This window comes from Antechinus flavipes, chromosome 4, assembly GCF_016432865.1.
Source record: "Antechinus flavipes isolate AdamAnt ecotype Samford, QLD, Australia chromosome 4, AdamAnt_v2, whole genome shotgun sequence".
NCBI classification, from domain to species: Eukaryota; Metazoa; Chordata; class Mammalia; order Dasyuromorphia; family Dasyuridae; genus Antechinus; species Antechinus flavipes.
In genome coordinates, this window is record NC_067401.1 from 472040586 (window position 1) to 472055991 (window position 15406).

The following is a 15406-nucleotide window of genomic DNA, read 5'->3' on the forward strand; positions in this document are numbered from 1 at the left end:
TCTTTACATGGGTTACAGCTATTGAAAACTATAAAAGAAATTAAAATGTGGTAGGATTGTTATGAAAATGATTTTGGACACCCGTAATAGCCTCGAAGACCTTGAGGAGCCTTTGATCACACTTTGAGAACCACAGAAGTGAGCGATCTCTATGTTTCTTTTCCAGCACAAGTATTCTGAGATTCTTACATCATCATCTACTACTAAAAAAAATGGGGGAGGGGAGAAAACACTAAAAATAAATTGAAATAATAGAATGTTGGCATGAGAGGAGACCACAGCTTCAACACCTATCTGAAGCCTGAAAAATCCCTATTACAATGCCACAGAGATGGGGACCTCTTTTTGAATATCTCGAATAACAGGGAACTCACCCCTTTGCAAAGGCAGCTTACTTCAACTTTGTATAGTTCTGATGCTTAGAAACGCTTCCTTCTATTGAACTAGTACCTGCCTCCCAGTAACGTCTTCACTTAGGTGCTGGTTCAGATCTCCAGGGCCAGGCTGATTCAATCTCCTCCTTTGTTGCCACATTGGCCTTTCAGATAGGTGAAGGGAGGTAGAGGTTTGACCCAAGAAGCCTAGTGGCAGAGGTTCTTGGTAATTCCCAAGAGCTAATTGTAGAACAGAGGCAGAGAGGATACTCACAGGGATGACTCTACACCCATATAGGGAACAAAGTTAATTAAATGAGTTTCAATTCATTTCATCTCCTCAGCACCAACTGAGCACCTACTATGCACAAGGCATTGTACTGGATACAAAGACTACCTAGAGAAAAACAAACAAATCTTTGACCTTGAAATCACTTTACATCCTACTAAGAGAAACAACATTAAAAACCCAGATGAATAAAACAAGATAACTGATGATGGCAGTCATTACTGGAAACTAAGGGGATCAGGAAACACTTCCAACAAGAGTTGGTACCTGAATTCTTCCTTGATGAGAAGCTAAGTAGTCTACAAGGTGAAGGTGAGGAGGAAGAGATTTTCAGGGACAGCCTAGGCAAAGATATTGAGGTGGGAGATAGTATTCTAAGTCCAGAGAACAGCAAATAGTCTGATAAGGATAAAATGTAGAGTAAGAGGAATAATGGGAAATCTTCCTGGAAGGTAGAAAGGCTCCAGATGGATAAGGGTAACAAGCCAAGGAGGGTTTGTATCTAAATCCTTGAGACCATAGAATCACACTTAAGAAAGATTCATGGCCTAAGAATGAGAATATTCATATTCACACCCATGAACTCAGGGTATATCCCTCCCCCCACTAAGCCTCTCTTCAGTGTTCTCTTCTCTTTCCTCTTTATTATTTTGTTTGGAAATGTCATCAGCACTCATGGATTTAATTGTCATCTCTATGCTGAAGATTTTCAAATCTATTAGCCCAATCCTAACTTCACTGCTGACCCCTAATCTCACATCTCCATTTACCTATTGGAAATCTCAAGCTGAATGTCTTGTAGACATCATAAACTCAACTTGTCCAAAACTGAAAGCATTATCTTTCCTTTGAAACTCTTTCCCCTTCCAAATTTCCCCACTACTGTAGAGGGTAATATCATCCTCCAGTCCTTCGGGCTCACAACCTAGAAGTCATCCTGGATTCCTGTTCCAATCCTTACAAAGTGTTAAGTCATTAGAGTTGATAGAGACAATAATTATCTAATTTAGCATGGTTCAGTATGATTGATCTGATCTTACAAGGAGATGTTATGGACCAGAAGAAACAAGGTACTAAGTGGAGCTAATAGAAACAATGCTTGTGTTCACACTTTAGAGAGCTCATATAATCAAGAAGTATTTAAGTGCTCATTGGAGTTCACAAGTATGGGAGATTCACAAAGGTAACTTTGTAACTTGGTGAATTCACACCTCCCTTAACCCCTGCCTCCAGGAGGCAGTCAATCTTTGGGAGATCAGATATATAGAAGGTCTTAGATTTTCAAGTGAGTTAGTTCGAAATATTGCCAAGAGTCAGAGAGGAGCACTCTGGGAGATTGAGAGCCAGAAGCCATCTCTCGGAAGCAAGACAGATTCATTCCAACTTTCACCTTGGTGCTGGCTGGAGACATTCAGAGTTGCCTAGAGGAGTCAGATCCATTCCATCTTCCACCTTTATGCTGGCTGGAGGCTGAAGAAAGCAGAGGCAAAGGACAACTGCAAGAGTTCTTGGAACCAAGCAGAAAGATAGGCCTCTAAGAAAAACTAGCCGGGCTATTTTGGAAGGAGAAAATAAATGTTTTGAACTGATGCTAAGTGAAATGAGCAGAACCAGGAGATCATTATACACTTCGACAACGATATTGTATGAGGATGTATTCTGATGGAAGTGGATTTCTTTGACAAAGAGACCTAACTCAGTTTCAATTGATAAATGATGGACAGAAGCAGCTACACCCAAAGAAAGAATACTGGGAAACAAATGTGAACTATCTGCATTTTTGTTTTTCTTCCCGGGTTATTTTTACCTTCTGAATCCAATTCTCCCTATGCAACAAGAGAACTGTTCGGTTCTGCACACATATATTGTATCTAGGATATACTGTAACATATCTAACATATATAGGATTGCTTGCCATCTAGGGAAGGGGGTAAAGGAAGGGAGGGGAAAAATCGGAACAGAAATGAGTGCAAGGGGTAATGTAAAAAAATTATCCTGGCATGGATTCTGTCAATATAAAGTTATTATTAAATAAAATTTAAAAAATAAAAAAAGAAAAGAAATGTTTGAACTTTTATCACCTGACTGCATTTGAGATGATTATTACTTTTAACTGAAACTAAGGCTGCCTTCAGAAAACTTCCCCAAGAAACCTGCTCAAAGAGAACCATTATATTTTAAAGAAGAAAAACACCAACAGATTCCTCATTCTCTCTCATCCTCCCCATATCCAGGCTGTTGCCAAGACCGGTCAATTTCACCTATGTAGCATCTCTCACCAATTTCACCTGTGCAGATGTCTCATCAATTTCAACTCTGCAGCATCTCTTACCAATTTCATCTGTATAATCTCTGTTAACAATTTCACCTGTGTAGTATCTTTCACTAATTTCACTATGCAGCATCTCTCAATTTCACTTTGCAGCATCTCTCAATTTCACCTCTGCAGCATCTCTTACCAATTTCACTTCTGCAGCATCTCTTACCAATTTCACCTGTACAACATCTCTCACTAACTTCATCTTGTAACCTCTCTCACCAGTTTCACCTGTGCAGCATCTCACAATTTAAACTGTAGAGTATCTTTTGAATCTGTCTCCTTCTTTCCTCTGACACTGTCCTTACTCTGGTTCAGGCCTTCGTCACCTCATGTCTAGTCTTTTGATTACTCTCTCGAGTCTCTCCCCACCCCAATCCATCCTCCACTCAGTTGTCAAATTGATTTTCCTTAGATGTAAGTCTAATCATGTAACTTACCTATTTAATAAACCCCATTGGTTCCCTCCCATTTCTAGAATCAAATAAAAAAATCTATCATTCAAGATCCTTCATACCTTAGTCCCCTCCAACCTTTCCAGTTTTCTTACACACTATTCCCTTTAACCCCCTTTATACTCTGCAATCTAATGACGCTGGATAACTGAATGTTCCTCCCACCAGACACTCCATCTCCCTGCTCCAGGAACAGCCCATGCCTGGAATTTTTGTTTCGTTCCCTGGATTCCTTCAAATCCCATCTAAATATTCTTCAAGCTCCCTCTCTGTAATGTTCTTCTCTAAAACAGAATATTCTCTGTGAGCACATTTCTTTGAGGGCTTCTGGAGGTAGCCTTCGTTTCAGTTCAGTGCAATAATCACCCCAAATGCGATCAGGAATTAAAGTCCAACCCTTTATTGTCTCTTCCAAAATCTTATCTCCTTCACTTGGGGCTCGGCTAGTTTTCCAGAGGCCTTCCGGATCTTGATTTCAGTGTTCTCCGCAGGACAGCCTGCCACCACTTTTCAGTCTTCCTTTGTTCTGCCAGACTGCCTTCTCTGGCTTGTGAATCTCCTCGACTGAATCCTGGCTTGTGAATCTCCCGAAGTCAATCCTGCTTGAGGCTCCAAGCTTATATATGCTCTCTTAAAGGTGTGAATTCTAATAAGTATTAAGTACATTTAGAGAACTATTAAGCACCCTGAATGACCATTGTCTATCAATTCCACTGACTCAGCCCCTTGTACGAATTCAACACCTCCTCCAGTCTTCCCTCTGAAATTAATCTCAAATTTTCCTGCACATATCTTATTTATAAAGAATTGTTTGCATGCTTTTTCCTCCATTAAAGTGTAAGATCTTTGAGAGCCGGGGCTGTTTTGCCTCTTTTTTGAGTCTTTGACTTAGCACAGTTGTTAGTGACAACGTTCAGTTTCAGTTGCATCTGAGTGACCCCATTTGGGGTTTTCTTGGCAAAGATACTGAAGGGCCTTGCCATTTCCTCCTCCAGTTCATTTTACAGATGAGGAAACCGAGGCAAACAGGCTTATGTGACTTGTCCAGAGTCATACAGCTAGAAAGTTTCTGAAGCCAGATTTGAACTCAGGAAGATGAGTCTTTCTGACTCCATACCCAGGACTCTATCCACTGTATCACCTCATTTTCTCTAGTACACGGTAGGCATTTAATAATTGCTCGTTGACTAAGTAGTCAAAACAAATAAACTCTGACATCGGTCGTGTCCAAAAACATATATTTGACACTTTTCTCAATCGTCATCCTTCTTGGTCTGGCTGCAGCATTTGACACTGTAAATAATTCTTTTTTCTGAATTAAAAAAGTATTTACAAACATGTGCTGTTTATTCCTTCTCTTCCCCTGCCCCTTCATAGAACAATATTTTAAAGTGAAAAATAAAATCTCTAGAACAAATGTGCATAGTGCATCAAAACAAAATTTTCCTATTAGCCCTGTCCAAAAGGTAAATCAATGTGCGTTTTAAACCTCTCTAGAAGGAGGCCAATAGGGTCTTTCATCTTCAGTCCTCTTGCCTTGTTAATGACTTTTATTCCCGGGTACATCCATATCATGTCCATTGACCAAATCTCTACCCCTGGGCCTCTTGCCTTCTTTCTCCTCTATATTCATTCTTTTAGTCACCTTATTGATGTCCATGGATTAAATTCTCATTTCCAGGCGTATGAGTCACAATTAGGAGGATTGTGGGTAAAATGTTAGAGGAGGATCCAGATTAGAACCGTTCCTCGCACTAGCTGTGTGACCTTGGACAAATCACTTCATCTCTTAGCCTCATTGTTCTCATCTATCCCTTCCTGCTCTAAATCTATGATTAAAAATATCCAAACATTCCCGAAACTCTCCTCTGAGCTCTAGTCCCGAATCATCCCTTGCCTACTGGACATTTCAGACCGGCTCAGTCCAGAAACATCTCCATCTCAACATGTCCAAGAGAGAACTTATCTTTTCTCCAAGAACCTGCCCTCTGTGGCTCAGCCCTCCCACTAATGTTGACTAGTTGTCACTAGGGCCCTTCCCTGATCATAAACTCAGTGTCTCTCCTTCTACCTCACCCCCTTCTCCCATCAGTGCTAAATCTTGCCGATTCCACCTTCTAAAAATCTCCCCTTCCGTCCCCTATCTCTCCTCTCTCTCTCAGACCTTCCTGACTCTTGCCTGAGAATCTCCCAGTTGTTCTGGTGGCCCCAAACTCCCCTTTCTACTATCCATCCTCCACACAACCCACAAAGTCATTTTGCTTTTTTTCTTTTCCTACTTGATCCTTTCTAGTGGCTTCCTTTGACTCTTGGACCAAGTACAAACTCCTTTGGTTTACATCAAAGCCTTCACAATTTGGCTTCAACTTCATTAAGCATCACCCCCTCCCCGCCCTGTAGTTCAACCAAATTAGCTTGCTTGTCCTTTTCCCCCTTTCCCTCCCGTCTCCTAGTTTCATGGTTTTCTGTAAGCTTCCTCCGATACCTAGAACACTTGCCCACTTTATCTCTCATTAGAATCCTTAGATCTTTAAAAACAAAAATATATTCCCCCCCCCCCCCAAAAAAAAAGGTTCTGGTCAAGCATCACCTTAAATCTACAATGGGGATTTTTTCTAAACTGAGGCAATTGGGAGTAAGTGACTTGCCCAGGGTCACACAGTCTTAAGTGTCTGAGGCTGGACTTGAACTCAGGTCCTCCAGACTTCAAGGCCGGCACTGTAGCCACTGCACCCTCTAGCTGTCCCTGGGGTACCTGAATTTTTTCTTTAATTAAACCAATTTTGATCATTGTGCGTTAATCTAGTTGCTTTCCTTTATACTACTGTGTTTTATTTTGTCTGGGAAGGGATTCGGGGGCTTCCCCAGACTCAGAACACAACACAAAAGACCACGAACCTCCGACGTGGAAATCCTTCTCTGCCCCTCCCCCAACGCGCTCATCCTGAGTTTAGGTTTTATTTTTGCATTTATTTGCTGCCTCTTCACACGCTCCCCGTCTGTGCCCCCCACCCCCACCCCGGGTAAGCTCCTAAGAGGCGGAAACAGTTTCATCTTGTGTGTGGAGCTCCAGCGCCTGGCACACAGTAGGTCTTTAATAAATGTTTGTTCCATGACTTAAGACGGTGAAGGCTCCCTCTCTTCCTCCCTCCCTCCCTCCCTCCGGGGGCTCCCCAGCTCCGAGGTGGGGGCTGACACTGTCTGCAAGCTGGGAAACGGTTGCAGATCCCGGAGACCCCCAACCAAAGGGATGGAGCTGGGGGGAATTAAGGGCTCCAAAGTGGGGGGGGGCGCGGGAGGAGAGGCCAAAGAAGTTTAATCTGGATCTGGAGAGGATCCTCCATTAGGGCTCATTTCTCGGCTTCTCCAGGGCGGCAAACTGAGGCCAGATGGGTGTCGCGAAGGCAATAAGGAGCGAAGTTGCTGGCGCTCCAAACCCTGCGCTCTCCACGCGGTTTCCTTAGGCAGGGCCGGAGCCCGGTTCTTAAGGAAGGGCATTTAGAAACCCGGGATTCTAACGCCTTCGTATTACAGAGCGGGAAACTGAGGCAGAAAGGACTAGCCCAGGGTGACACAGCAAGTCAGTGATATGGGTTGGACTGGAACTCAGGGCCGAGGACGACAGGGGGAAAGTAAGGGGTGGGGAAGAGGAGCTGCCGCCCAGCCCCCGCCCCGTCCCCTGCACTCCCCGACCCCCACCTTGCCGACTGCACCCCGAAGGGCGCTCCCTTAAAAAGCTTGACTGCTGCCATGGCGAAAATCCGGAGAGACGTTTCCAGACGTGCAAGGAGGTCTGGATCCACTACAAGTTTTCGAGCACTTCTGGGGTGTGGGGGGTCCTACCCTGAGGCTCGCCCCGCCCCCCAGCTGCCAGGCAACGCCCTCTAGGCTCTTGTGACCTGGGGTGCAGGGGGGCGCGGTGAGAAGGGGAGAAAAGAGAATGGAGAAAGCAGTGGGGAAGAAGGGAAAGGAAGAGAGAAGAAAAAAGGAAATAGAGGAAGAGAAGGATTGAGGGGGGAGAAGGAAGGAAGGAAGGAAGGGGGATTGAGGGGGAGAACAGAACAGAGGAGGGAAGGGGCAGGGGAAAGAGAAGGGATCAGGAGGACGAAGGGGATGAGGGGCTAGGAAGGATGGGGGGAAAGAAAGGGGGGATGGAGGGAGAGGCAGGTCGGGAGAGAGGTGGGATAGAGAAGGGAATGGGGAAAGGAAAGGGGGCTGCACGGGAGAAGGGGGTTAGACTGAAATCTAAAGTCTTAGAGAATTGCCTGGAGCACTGACAGGTGAAATGACCCAGGGTCACATGACTACTCAAGGACAGAGGCAGAATTTGAACTCAGGTCTTCCTTTCACCAGCCCTCTTTTCAGTACTTCCTTCCCTGTTTTCAGTCCCAACGACTCTTCCCCCTCGCTTCTCTTTTAACATTCTTAGGAAAGTTAGCTAAGTGGTTCAGTGGGCAGAGCACCAACCCTGGGTTGAAGAGGAGCTGAGTTCAAATCTAACACTAAACATTTACTAGCTGTGTGACCCTGGACCAGTCACTTACATCTAATTGCCTCCCTCCCCCCCAAAAGAAGAAAAAGCGTATATTTTGTCTCCTTTTTTTTTTCCCCTAGCATCTTCTCCTTAACTTCTCGCTATCTTCCCTAAGGTCACCAGTGTCCTTTTAATGGGCAAATGCATTGACCTTCTCTCCCACCTTATCCTCTGTTCGGGTTTTGTTACTAAGACATCTCCCTGCTGGATATTCTTTTCTCCCTTGGCTGAGGGATGGGAGCGGGGATGGAGGATCACTGCTGGTTTTCCTCCTACCCTTATCACAGTTGCTTTTATAGCCTCGATGACTTTCTTTCCTTTATTGTTCTTTTATCGATGGATATTCCCCATCATCGTATTCAAAGGAAACTTCTTTCTTTGGGCTTTTATTATTATTATTATTATCATTATTATTATTAAGAAGACAAAACTCAGGAAAAAGAGAACTAAAAAGAGTTTCTTTTTTAAAAAAAGACATCAAGATAACAACATGTTGATGGATAGAACCCAAAGGGTTTCAGGATGAAGCCAGATTTTATTGCTAACTTTCTAAGGAGATAAAGATGATTCGGATAGGTCCACATCAGCAAAAAGGGGCGGGTCCGTGGCGTCTCATCTCCTCCCCAATGGCCAATAGCGTCGGCGGGAGGGTGACCCACCTCGTGCAGGTAATGTAAAAACTGCAATTGAGCAACTCCTCCCCCAGCACTGATTGATCCACAGAATGATCCCCGAGTCGGCAAAACTCTGCTTTTACCTCCTCCTCCATCTCCATGGCTTTCATTATTCCCCCAAAGCGGATGACTCTCTCAACTCCAGACTCGGGTCTCCAGCAGCAGCTGGACCTGCTCGTCCCACCAGCTCCAAACTCAAGGGGCTGGAAATAGAGCTCCCTGCCCTCGGGGGGGTTATACTCTCAAAATAAAATCGAATACATAGAATGGAATGGAAGAAAGGAGGGAAAGAGGACACAGAGAGGAGAGAAGAAGAAAGGAGGGAAGGGAGAAGAGAAATGAAAGGAAGGGAAGATGGGGAAAGGAGTAGGCTAGAGTGACAGCGGATAAATAGAGGCAGGGCTTGTAATGGTCTCCATGTTTGAAGTTGCTCGATGCTTCCTCTTAGCCAGCCAAAAACGTCTCCCATTGGCCAATTTTTGTCCTACCCGTTGCTACCTTGCACCTTCCCCAAACAAATCTCCCCATTATAGAAGCTGGAGTGAGGTGGAGAATGTTAAGAGACCCGGGTTCTAGACTGGCTCTGCCTCTTAACTCTGCTGTATCCAATCCAGTCCAACCAAACCAGGTGACCTCATGGGAACAGCTTGCCCAGCCTATTGCCCATGCCCATCATCTCCCGTGGGCATGGATAGCATTCAGGAAGATTCTCGCTTCCTGGAAGGTCGGAGTTAGAGGGAGAATGAGATCCCAGAGGGCTGAGGGTAAAGTCTTTCCCTCCATCCCTTCCCGACAGCGTCCCTGCAGCATGACCTCCGGGTCTCCGTGACAGCTAAACAATAATATTTGCACCACCTGTCTCCCAGGCTGGTTGTCCCCGAGGCAAGCCCTCGGACTCTAGAGAAAGAGAAATGAGCAGGGCAGCTAGCGTTTGTGACAGATGGAACTCTGGGCCTGGAACCAGAAAGACAGTTCAAATCCAGCCCCAGATACTTACTAGCTATGTGACCCTAACCAAATCGTATAACTCCTGCTTGCCTCAGTTTCCTCATCTGTATAATGGGGATAATAATAGCACCTACCTCACAGGGTTGTTGTGAGGAATAAATGAGACAATAATTGTAAAGTTCTTAGCACAGTGCCTGGAAGATGATAGAAATGTTTTTATTATTTTATTATTTATTATCTCTATATAATATTTATTAATATTTAATGTATGGTTCTATTATTATATCATTAATACATTAATATTTATTATATATTTTATTTTTATTATTATTATTAGTGGATTTGGAGCCAAGGTAGGATTTACTGGATCCAACACCTATTTCATGGACTAAGAAGGCAAAAAAATAAATTTGTCCCAGCGCCTAATTTCCATGAAAACTAATGTACGGCCGAGAGGTTGTCGTGTTATAAATCCATTCATCAAGCAGCAGTTCCCTAAAGCACTAGAGGACGGATTGACTGGCCCCCAAGGTCACCGGCGGCTCCTGAGGTCCCTTTCAGCCTCCAGCTTGGCAGACCAGCCAGGTCTTTGGGCCAGTGGGAAGCCCCCTCGCCGGGGACAGCCCCTCTTGCTCAGCCATCAGCAGGGCTAGCTGGCCTCTGGGGTTCCGGCCCAGATTCTGGGACTCCTCCTCAGAACCTCCTGCTTTCTCCTCTCCAGAAAGAGGTTCCACGGTGACCCTCCTCCCTTTGCCCTTCAGAACCTCAGAACCTCTGGCTGGGACATCCCGGAGCTGTCCAACAGTCCCTGGATGAGAGCCCCAGCTGCAGCACGGAGTTGCGTGGCCCTGCTGATCCCCTGCTCCTCTTTGGATCTCTCTGTCTCTTCCCTCAGTCTTTTCCTACCAAGAAGCGTCTACTGTTTTGGGGAAAAATTAATTGACAAATATTTTACTGTTATTTCCTGTTCTTTTTACTTTTGTAGACAGCAGGGGGCGCCATCTTCCTGAGTTCAAATCCAGCCTCAGACACTTTCTAGCTGTGATTCTGGGCAAGTCCCTTTATCCTGTTTGCCTCGGTTTCCTCATCTGCAAAATGGGCTGGAGAGGGAAATGGCAATCCACTCCAGCATCTTTGCCAAGAAAAGCCCAAATGGCATCAAACAGTCAGACATGACTGAAACCACAAATCACCTTTATATTTAGTGGAGTTTAGCTAATTAAATCAACAATGGCCCTACTATGTGCCAGACCCGGCGCTGCTCTGGATTTGGGATGAAATCCCAGCTCTTTCATTTGCTGGGCAGGTCATTTCCTCTCCCTGAGCCTCAGTGGAGGTTGGATGCAATAGAGTCCCTCCGCCTCTACACACCGGGTCCCACCAGGTCCTAGCACTGTCACGTTTCACGTCCGGCAGATGGTGCAGAGATGTAGCCGAGGGTACCCGCCGGAGAGTGGGCGCACGCCATGGAGTCCCCGAAAGCCTCTCCCGAAGCGGACGGGACTGCGGAGGTCCCGCAGCCGCCTTTCTGTCCCTGGACTAGACTGAGGATTTCCTCAGTGAGGAAGCTCCCCATTCCATCCTCTTCTGGGTTCCCTTGCTTCTCCCAAGGAAAACCCCAACTTTTCCACACCTCGGTGCTGCTTCCAGGACCTTTGGTTTGGGGGCTTTTCCTCTTCAGGTAAACTAGGCCCAACCCTCGAAGGACCTAAATCCTAGGCAGGGACCAATCCTTGGAGAAGCCTCAGGCTCAAGGCAGGATCTGAACCCAGGGCTCCTTAGGTGGAAGGCTGGCTCTCTACTCACCGTGCAACTCTGCTATTAGGGATGTGATTATTACTAGCTTCTGTTTCACACTGTTGATCAGATTAAATCTTGGGTCTTTTCCACAATGATCAGTGTCTCTCTCACCAATCCCTTTCCCTTCATCATCTCTGAAGTGGCTCTTTCCCTTTTCCCAATGGAAAACCCAATGAAAGGTGGGTCCTAAGAGGAGTTTTCTGAAATTTCCTTCTCCAGCTCATTTTACAACTCAAACTGAGACAAACAATGTTATTTGGACTTGGGTTTCCTGACTCCAGGCCCAGTACTCTACCTACTGCACCCCATCTTGGGCTTCTCTTGGCAGGACTATCGGAGCAGTTTGCCTGTTCTTTCTCCAGCTCATTTTGTAGATGAGGAAACTGAGGCAAACGGTCTCACAGCTTGTCAGTGTCTTAAGACCAGATTCGAACTCAGGAAAATGAGTCTTCCTGAACTTGGATTTTCTTGGCAGAGATGTTAAAGTGCTTGCCGCTTCCTTCTCCAAGGAGCAGAATGGGGCTGTTCATTTGTTTTTAGCAAAGAACCAACCGGGACAATCACAGAGTTGGGCTTACTCCTCGTTCCCCTTGTTTCCTGAATTTCCCCCTCCCCTTGGGAATAGGGATCCCACCTTATTCCTTTCTAGTCCGATTCCCTGCCTTCCTTTGTTTGAAAAGTATCAATATCTCGCTCTTTCCAACTGGGTTTTGAACCGTTGTAGACCCTGCCTCACTGATCCAGCTTGCAAGCTCCATCTCAGGCAGCAAATGCACTTATAATCTAGGCAAACTGTGATTGGACTCATTCCAAGGCCCCTCCTTGGACCTGGGGTTTCTTCCATTCTGACAGTTCACGGGGGGTTTTAATTTAACGAACACTAGAGACAAAAATGAATCGGTCCTTGTCCTAGGAGGGCTTACATTCGTTCAGAGAAAACAAGGGGAGATACAGGCTACACAGTGTCCCCAAAGTCTTAACACACTTTTAGTCTATTAAAGCAGAAATTGATACAATAAAGAAAAAGTAATCAAGGGAGGGGGGGAGAAGGAGGAACCAAGCTTTGAAGGAAAGGAAGGATTCTGGGAAGTTCAGATAAGGAGAGAAAGTATTGGGGAACCACTTGTGAAAAGATATGATGGCAAGAGATGGAGCCGCAAGAGATGGAACCTCAGGTATGAAGAAGAGAAAGGAGGGCAGTTTGGTTTTCTAATTTTTTTATTAAAGCTTTTTAATTTTCAAAACATATGCATGGATAATTTTTCAACATTAACCCTTGCAAACTCTGCGTTCCAATTTTCCCCCTTTCCCTCCCCTAGATGGCAAATAATCCAATATAGGTTAAACATGATAAAAATATATGTTAAATCCAATATAAGCATGCATATTTATACATTTATCTTGCTGTACAAGAAAAATCAAATTAAACCAGAAAAAAATTAGAAAGAAAATAAAATGCAAGCAAACGACAACAAAAAGCATGAAAATGACATGTTGTGATCCACACTCAGTCCCCACCATCCTCTCTCTGGGTGTAGATGGCTTTTCAATCACAAGACCACTGGAATTGGTTTGGATCATCTCATTGTTGAAGAGAGCCACGTCCATCAGAATTGATCATCATATAGTATTGTTGTTGAAGTATATAATGATCTCCTGGTTCTGCTCATTTCCCTCAGCATCAGTTCCTGTCAGTCTCTCCAGGTCTCTCTGAAATCCTCCTGCTGGGCATTTCTTACTGAACAATAATATTCCATACCATTCATATATAACTAATTCAGCCATTTTCCAGTTCCAACTCCTTGCCACTACAAAAAGGGCCTCCCCAAACATTTTTGCACACGTTTGGGTCCTTTCCCAAGAAGGGCAGTTGGTGAAAGAGAGAAAGGTGCAATAAGTCTGGCCAGGGAGGCTGGGGATAGATTATGAAGGAACCCCATGTCTATTCAAGCCCTGTTCAAGGCCCTAAAGGACACAGGGAGCCAGAGTACTTCTTGAATGGCAGAGCAGGGCTCAGGGATATCACCGGCAGCCACAGTAAGGATGTGACGTAGCATCCAGAGCTTTTGGAGAGAATCACAACGTCCACGTTACAGGATTCTAATAGATTAAGCTGTAAAACCGGGGCCACGCGAGGTCCACAAAACTCCTGAGCACAAGCAATCAGCTGAATATATCCTTGGGAGATGTTAAATAAGAACACACAGAGCTCGGACAGTTCTAAGCTGTGGCTCTCTGAGTCCCTGAGCCCAGGGCAGAGGTCCACACCCCCACTGAGACCCCAGGACTCTCCCAGTCTCGAACAGCCTGGGATTCCGACATTGTGGGGGAGCTTCTGAGATTCCGTGCCCATAACCCCAGGAGACCCACGACTGTTTCCTCTTCTCAGCGTGGGTTTGTTGATGGAAGGACCGACGGGAGCTGCTTGTCACCCGCTCTTGGCAGCCGATGCTGGGTGGGAATTCTCTCGCCCTAACGATAGAGCCGGGGAGCTCTCTGCAGCCCTCCATGGGGCTCCCCAAGGAGGCCCCTGTTTCCCTCTTGTTTCCTCTGCTTCATCCTCTCTTTATTTGTCAGTCTCTAAAGTACCCATTCTGTGGGTGTGGGTGCCAGCTGAAACAGATTCCCCGCTCCTCAGCAGAGTCATTTCTGCCTCATGATGGGTTTTAGAATCTCCCAGCTGTCTCCCTTTCTGATTATTTATCTGGGGTTCCCTGTGGGCTCTTCTCTTTCTGCCCCCCATTCCCTCCAGATCCCAGGGGTATCTGAACCTGGGTTGCTTCAGTGTTCCATGGGGTATGAGGTATGGGGACTGAAGGAAGAGGGAGTCAGAGGGGAACAGAGATCAGAGAACAACAATCACCATAAAAGGGGGGCTTCTAGAGTCTGTAAGGTTCCCCCCTTCTTCCCCTCACTCTTTCATGTCAGTGCCTTTCTTCAGAGATTGCCCAATTTTTCCTTCTGTCCTTTATTGTTCTATCTTGTCTATACCACTGGAAAGTGAGCTCCTTGAGGGCAGGGACTGATTTTCAGGCCTCAGCCCTGTGCCGGACGGGCCCCTCGTAAGTGCTTAATAAATGCTTATTGACTGTAAGGGGGAAATCAAGCAATGACTTTCTTTGAATGAAGGGAGCTGAGACTTGGGGAGGGGAAGGAAGATGATGTTTCCTTATCTCACACCAAGAAAGCGACATGGGATCCAAGTGCTTCCGGAGCTGAAGAAAGGCTCGCTGATTGCTTGCTTGATTGCTCTGTAAAATATTAAACTGATTAATCTGTAAAAAATAATCTGGAAAATAATGGCACCTCAAGAGTTTGGGCTGTTAAGAGGCTCAAATAAAATTTAGCCTGTAAAGCAACACTCTGCCAACCATAAAAGACAACATGGACACAGCCGCGTATATGTGCACACTGGATGTGTTTCTTAGTTTTGCTCCACTTCTCCCCCCTTTTGTTTTTGTTTGTTATTATAATGCATGAATCTGGGGAAGGGAGATGTAGGGTGTTAAAAATGATGGTAATATAAAAATAGAGGGTATTTATAATTTTTTTTAAGATTAAACACTCCAAGGGGCAGATGAGTGAATGGATAGAGCCCTGCCCTGAAGTCAGGGGACTTGAGTTTGGTTGGAACTTGGTCAGACACTATTAACTGCATGAACCTGGGCAAGTCACTTCACCCCAATTATCTCAAAAAAGAAAAAAGGATTAAGCATTCTGTAAAGGTTAGTCCTTATTTTCAGAGGATTTAGTCCTGGAATAGTAAAAGCTAAAGGCTAACATTAGAAAATACTTCATGGTTTGGAAAACACTTTTTTTAAACATGTTATTTCTTTTGATTTTTAATAATAATGGAGGGGAAGCTAGGTGGCCTAGAGCGTTGAGCCTGAAGTCACAAAGTCCTTGAGTTCAAATCTGGCCTCAGACACTTACTAGCTGTGTGACCCTGGGCAAGTCACGTCACCCAGTTTGCCTCAGTTTACTTAAGGGGGGAAATAAAAGCTGAAGAAGGAAA

At 45.2% G+C, this 15406-nt stretch overlaps 1 protein-coding gene across 2 annotated transcripts in view; it reads right to left on the minus strand.

Annotated features, from left to right (window-relative positions):
• The window catches only part of LEXM (lymphocyte expansion molecule), a 40764-nt gene extending 33532 nt beyond the window's left edge, over positions 1–7232 (minus strand). For both annotated transcript variants that reach the window (XM_051995219.1, XM_051995217.1), the window contains exon 1: positions 7135–7232. In XM_051995219.1, the coding sequence (XP_051851179.1) occupies positions 7135–7187 (53 nt within the window). In that variant the 5' untranslated portion in view covers positions 7188–7232. The remainder of the gene's footprint in view (positions 1–7134) is intronic.
• Positions 7233–15406: the final 8174 nt, after the last annotated feature.